The sequence below is a fragment of the Poecilia latipinna genome, unplaced genomic scaffold, assembly GCF_001443285.1.
Source record: "Poecilia latipinna isolate Pla-1442-1.1 unplaced genomic scaffold, P_latipinna-1.0 Scaffold808, whole genome shotgun sequence".
In the NCBI taxonomy this organism is placed as follows: domain Eukaryota; kingdom Metazoa; phylum Chordata; class Actinopteri; order Cyprinodontiformes; family Poeciliidae; genus Poecilia; species Poecilia latipinna.
This window is the reverse complement of record NW_015113424.1, coordinates 115,217-121,725: the sequence shown is the minus strand read 5'-3', so window position 1 is coordinate 121,725 and position 6,509 is coordinate 115,217. Positions and strand designations below refer to the sequence as shown.

The window sequence follows — 6,509 nt, the reverse complement described above, 5'->3', positions numbered from 1 at the left end:
GGTTCTTTTTCTTTCTTTTTCGAGTCCTGACGCAAAAACTTTCTGCCGGTCTGCTAGTCCACAATGTACATTAGCATGTGTTTACTACTGTGGCTTGTGTTTGTGAGACGGTCACGCACGTGGTCGCTGCACTGTGACGTCAAATGGGCATTAGCCAATGAAACGCGGCCCCGTGGTAAGGTTCACACCTTTTGCCTTCAAAATGTAATAAAATGTTGTTAAAATTGTATGATGTTATAAATGATGTAAATTTCTCTATTTTTATTTTTTTTACAGAACAAAAAAACTGAAGTTCAAATATTCATAAAATAAAACCACATTTGAAAATGGTTAAAAAGTGATTTGCTGATTTTAAAAATTTTTGTAGTGATGTATTGCTATTGTTAATTAAAACAATGAAAACACTGAATGATTATTAAGAATGTCCATTAGAGACTTAAAAAGAAACTTGCTGTTCTGGCTGCAAATAGAAACTGACATAAAATTGCAAAATAGTTCACAGAAGTAGGAATCACAACTTTAAACTTTAAAAAAAATCAGCTTAACAGATTTTGAGATGAGAAGTTTCTGCATCACCTGCAAGATAAACATGAAAAAAAGGGAAAAGTTTCTCAGTGAAAGTGTCTCTGTGAGTGTAGATGTGACTCTTTTCTTCAGAGTCGTAGAAGGAAACCTCCCCTCCGTCATAGTCCAGCTGGACTCTGATCCTCTGGAGACTCTTATTCACTGTGACAGTCTTTTTATCACCATTAGTGTATTTTCCAATACGATGCCATAAACACCAGATTCCATATTTTGGTAAGAAATATATCTTCCCCTTCCTGTCAACAGACTCTTTAACCAAACCCAAAGCCCAGTCAGGATGATCTCCCACCTCCACATCCCAGCTGTGTTTCCCTGAACTGAAACCCTCAGAACCAAAAACAATGGAGGAATAAGCGTTTCTCTCTGGATTATCAGGAAGCTGCTGTTCTATGTCCAAACGTGTCACCCTGGTCAGATCATCAGACAGGTAGAGCCATCTAGCTGCTGTGTTTGGGTCCAGAATGACGGGGCTGAACTTCACCTGGTCCTTCATCTTCTCCCAGACTCTGAAGGACAGGTTGCCCAGGTGTTTGGCCACATCTATCAGAGCTCCTGAGACCAGCTGTGGATCTGGCAGTGACCTCTGACCTCTGGCTCTGCTCTGAGTGGCTTTATAACTGCTGAGGAACGACACGTTGTCTTTCTGCAGCTCTTCTTCCACAGCAGAGATGCTGTCTGACAGAGAGGAGATCTGCTCCTCAATCCTCTTCATCTCTCCCATGATAGTCTTCCTCTTCTGCTCCTCTTCCTCCCTCAGAGCTGCCAGTCTGGACTCCTCTTCCTCTCTCAGGAACTGGTGGAGCTTGTTGAACTCTGCTCTGATCTGTCTCTCTGTGGACAGCAGCTGCTTCTTGGAGTGTTGAATCACATCATCGTATGTTTTCTCCACTTGTTCATGTTTGTTCCTCTTGTCCTGCAGAGACTTTAAGTCAGATTCCAGCTGCTCCTTCAGATCTCTGACTGCTTGTTCAACAGGAACCACTTTGTGACTCTGGTGGAGAGAAAAGTCACAGACAGGACACACAGCTCTCTGCTCGTCTTCACAGAACAGTTTAGGGTCTTCTTGGTGTTTACTGCAGACCATCAGCTGCTTTGCTCCTGTTTCTGTCTCTGATGATCCAGGTTTCTGTCTTCCAGTGAAAGATTCAGCCAGTTCCTTCAGAGTGAAGTTAACATATGGATAATCCTTAGAAGATTTCCTTTTGCAGATGGGACAGTTCTTGTTTCCAGTTTGTTCCCAGAATTTCTGCAGGCAGCTTGAACAGAAGCTGTGGTTGCAGCTCAGAGACACAGGATCTCTGAACGTCTCTGAACAAACATGGCAGCTCAGGTAACGTTCCAGAAGAGCAGTGTTTTCAGCCATTTTGTTCTGAAATCCTCCAGAACCAGAACTCACCAAGTCAAAGTTTTTGCAGATTTTTCTTTAGATTCCAGTAAACATTCGTGTTTCAGCTCAGATCTCCAGCCTGTAATGGCGTCTCAGCTCCGTTCAGCTCAGTTAAAATAGTTTTGTTTTCCTCTCAGTGACGTTTCCAGTCAGACAGGTTGTTGTGTAATTCTTCAAAGCAAACTTCTGTTTTTTTTCTTTACTGCAGTTGTTATGTTGTTGTGGTAAGTGGACCCAAATTTAGACAAGTTGAAGCAAAGTGGTGGATAATTTAATCTATTCAGATAAAAAATCTCTTTGAGATCTACAATCTTTTTTTCAACAAAGGACTGGCAAGAAAGCAGCACCTTTCGCATCTATTAGCATTTAGATCACAAATCAGGCTGAAGACCAAAAGACAGAAGTAAACAAAAAGGAAAAACTGGAAAACAAATCTAACCAAAACAAAAGTTAACTCAGATCAAGTAATAATTTAATAAAATTAAATAAACTAATAAACACACAAACAAGGATAATTTAATTAAAAATAATGAATAGCTAAAGCAAGCACAGATAAAAACAACAAAGAAATAAAACAGTGACGAAGGAGCCATGAGGCTGGGGACTAGCAACCAGGAGAAAAGAGGGTGGAGGCTGGCAACAAGAAAGCCAAGATTTGGGTGGGTGGCAATGAAAGAGCCAAGAACTCCAGTGACAAAAGAGCCAAGCGCTTTGAGGCCGGCGACAGAGGAGGCCAGACGCTGGATACTGGGGATGAAAGAGTTAAAAGGCTGGCAGTGAAAGAGCCAAAAGGGTGAAGGCCTGCGACAAAGGAGCCAAGAGACTGATGGACAGAGATGAAGGAGTCTGGTGGCTGACAATGGAGTCCCAGGAGCTTGGAGTCTGAAGCATCAATAAGATTTTCAATAAACAGGATTTATCTGTGCTGTGTGTACTTGTCTCCAGCAGGTGGCACTATGAGTAGATCAGGGATGGAGTTAAGACCAGTTCTTCCGAGACCAAGACCTCTGCCTCAACCTCCCCTTCCAAAGCCAAGACCACACACTCTGAGACCAAGATCAGGGCTGAGACTAAATGTTTAGAACTTTGACAAATATTTCAGGACATTGCTTTTTGTACACCCAAAGGAATCTAAAAATGAACAGGAAAACGGTCAATTACTCAATCAAGGCTGCTTAGTGGTCCATCCATCCATCCATCCATCCATCCATCCATCCATCCATCCATCCATCCATCCATCCATCCATCCATCCATTTTCTTCCTCTTATCCAGGGTTGGGTCGCGGGGGCAGCAGCTTCAGAAGGGAGGCCCAGACTTCCCTCTCCCCAGTCACTTCTTCCAGCTCCTCCAGGAACCCCAAGCCGTTCCCAGGCCAGCTGAGAGACATCGTCCCTCCAGCGTGTCCTGGGTCTTCCCCTCCTCCTGGTGGGACGTGAACTCCTCACCAGGGAGGCGTCCAGGAGGCATCCTGACCAGATGCCCGAGCCTCAACTGGCTCCTCTCGTGGAGGAGCAGCGGCTCTACTCTGAGTCCCTCCTGGATATCTGAGCTCCTCTCTCTAAGGGAGAGCCAAGCCACCCTGCAGAGGAAACCCATTTCAGCTGCTTGTATCCGGGACCTCGTTCTTTTGGTCATGACCCAAAGCTCATGACCATTGATGAGGATGGGTTATTGGTGTAAAACTATCTGTTATAAAAAAAATGAATATTTAAGTTATTACAAGCAGCTAAATTGTGTATCAATTTAGATAATTGATACACATTCTCTAAACAGCTACATTGCACAATAGTTGTATGATTTAAAAAAAACAATCAGACTAGACTAAGATCTGTCATATTTAAAAAAAATCATTTTAATATGATTATCTGAATAAAAGTAATATATCAGAATTACACATGTTTAGAAGCTCGCTTATCCTAAAAACTTGTATCCTGGATATATCAGTAAATTGCTATGCATTTTAATATTAGTCCATGCAAGAAGGTATATTACCTCAGAGGAGCAATTCCCAAAACAATCAGTCAACAGAATTTGCAGGATTTAAAAATCCTGTAGCCTACAGGGATACAGCAGGAACAACAGATAACAGGAGCCAAGTGGAAATATTTTCTCTAACACAAATTGTGACCATAAAACATCAAAGGTAGGACAGAATTTATGTTTTTGTATTGATGAAATGAACCTTATTTTTTCCCCTCCATAAGCTACTGGTTAAATGAGTTTTGCATGGAAAGCAATGAATGCTTGCAACTTTTCCATATTTTAATTACAACCACAAACATAAATATATTTCATGGGACTTTTATGTCAAAGACCAACAAAAAGTGGCATACAATTGTGAAATAGAAAGAAAATTAGGCAGGATTCAAAAGATTGCTTATAAATAAAAAACTGACAAATGCTGTGTTCAAAAGTATTGAGGCTCTTTTTCTCTGAGTGCAACCACTGGCTTTAGTAAGATGATTATTGATTGTTAATGACAAAACTGTTGGGAACCGGGGTTTGATTTTCTGTTGTCTGGTGCTTCTCTCTCAATCCTCTAGATGGTGCCTAGAGGCTGCACTACCTGCAGGGCGTGCCTACTGACTGGTGTCAGGACACCTGTGATAAAGCACCTCATCATCTCTGAGAATGTGAGGAATGGACTGCCAGCACTTTGATGGCTGAGTGTTTGCCAGTAATGGTATTCTGTGCCCCTCTGAGCCTGTTCTCTTAAGTTTCCTGATATTACTTTTAGTAATATTCTCCTGTTGCTTCTCCTTCAGGTGTTTTCTCGAGACAACTCGGATTTAATCCACTGTGTAGCCTGAGTTCCTGGCCTTTTGGTTTTCCCCCTTGTGATGCCGTGGATTTTTACCCACTGGTTGCCCGAGTCCCTTTTCGTCTCTGCAGAAGAATCATTTACAGTTCCTCGATTCTCATGTAAACTTTATTTATCTGATTACCTATTCTCCTGTTTGTGTTCTGCGTGTGAGTTAAACGATGTGAACTCATCATGAGATAAACAGACTATGCCTGTGTGTAATCTAATCTCAGGACAAATACAGCTTCTCTGTGACGGCCTTAGAAGTTGGTTAAGAGAATACTGGGTGGAGGTTCACCTTCCAGCAGGCCAGGTGAACTAGCCAGGGCTACAATATAATGGTTAAAATAAAACATATTAATGTGTTGCACTTGCATTGACCCAATTTGTAGAATGAAACCAAGACAGAGACATAAGAAACAAAGATCAAGAGTGAGCCCAAGATCAGTGAAAAACAGGCCGAGCACTCCATCCCTGGAGAGCATCATAGCTAAATCTTTTGCTTCAATTGTTTCTTCATTACAAACAACTTAAATGATTTTTGAAAAGAATTGGGTGCAAAAGTTTATTATAAAATTTGTCTCATCCACAATAAATATACATAGACTTACTAGCAGCTGGTTTAATGTCCCTTAGTGATCTGCACCTGGATCACAAACTGTTTGCAGCCATAATCAATGTTCTGGTTTAATTCTGACTGTTCATTTCAGAAAAGGTAAAGTTCATTCATGAACTGGCTTGTTTCCTGTCACTGACCTGACTTTCAATCACTACCCACAAACTGAAACAGGACTGATGTCAGGACAAGATCTTTCTAGAATATTTCTTGTTTTATCTGCTCTAATGTGAGTTTTGAACATATTTCTGACCTGATAATGTTTACCTGATTTGATAAAATGTTTACCAGGATGATATACAGCTACTTTCTGTTCCTTATGTTGAGGAATTGAAAACAAACCATCATATCAGTGAGCAGAACACAGCAAGAAAGAGAATTTGATATGAAAACATATTTTCAGAAGTTTTCTGCTAAAGTGAATCATAACAATTAAACACTAGAGATGAGAGAACCCAGCTCCAAAAGATAACTTCTTTGTGTCCTTCCTGTACTCCTGTTAACCCTTTTAAAAAATTAACAAACTGATAATAATCATTGTTGAAATGAATTAGAATGTGAAGCAATGGTGATGAGAGATTTTATTGGACAAAGACTGATGATTATTAAATATTTTATCTTTTTTGAAAAACATTAAATTATGCTATCAATAAAATTTGGTGATTATATGTAATTTAATATTAAACTGACTTAAATATAAAAAAGAATTATTTTTCTAATGAAATAAAAGAAGGAAAAGTGAAAAATGTCATAAAACATTCTTTTTTTGGATGGTTTCTTAAAAGTAAATTTGGTTTCTAAATAGTTTATATCAAATATTTCATTTTCAATTCAATTATAGTGATCCATTTCTATTGTCAATTTCAAATAAAATTGGAAAAACTTTTAAAATCATTAGTGATTTAAACAGAAAGTTGGTCTGGATGCAAAGAAATAAAAACAACCTGATCTAAAATTGTAAAATAATTCAGAGAAATTGAAAACAAAACTTTAAAAAGAGATCTTATTTTCACAAATTTTGATATCAGAAGTTTTAGCATTCTGACAAATATAAACATGAAAATAAGGGAAAAGTTTCTCAGTGAAAGTGTCTCTGTGAGTGTAGATGTGACTCTTG

General features: G+C 39.4%; 1 protein-coding gene across 1 annotated transcript in view; it reads right to left on the bottom strand.

Moving 5' to 3' along the window:
- Positions 1 to 541: 541 nt before the first annotated feature.
- LOC106956327 (zinc-binding protein A33-like) overlaps positions 542 to 6,509 on the bottom strand; it is a 10,554-nt gene continuing 4,586 nt past the window's right edge. Inside the window, exon 2 of the mRNA XM_015047114.1 lies at positions 542 to 1,771. Coding sequence (XP_014902600.1) covers positions 542 to 1,771 — 1,230 coding nt within the window. The remainder of the gene's footprint in view (positions 1,772 to 6,509) is intronic.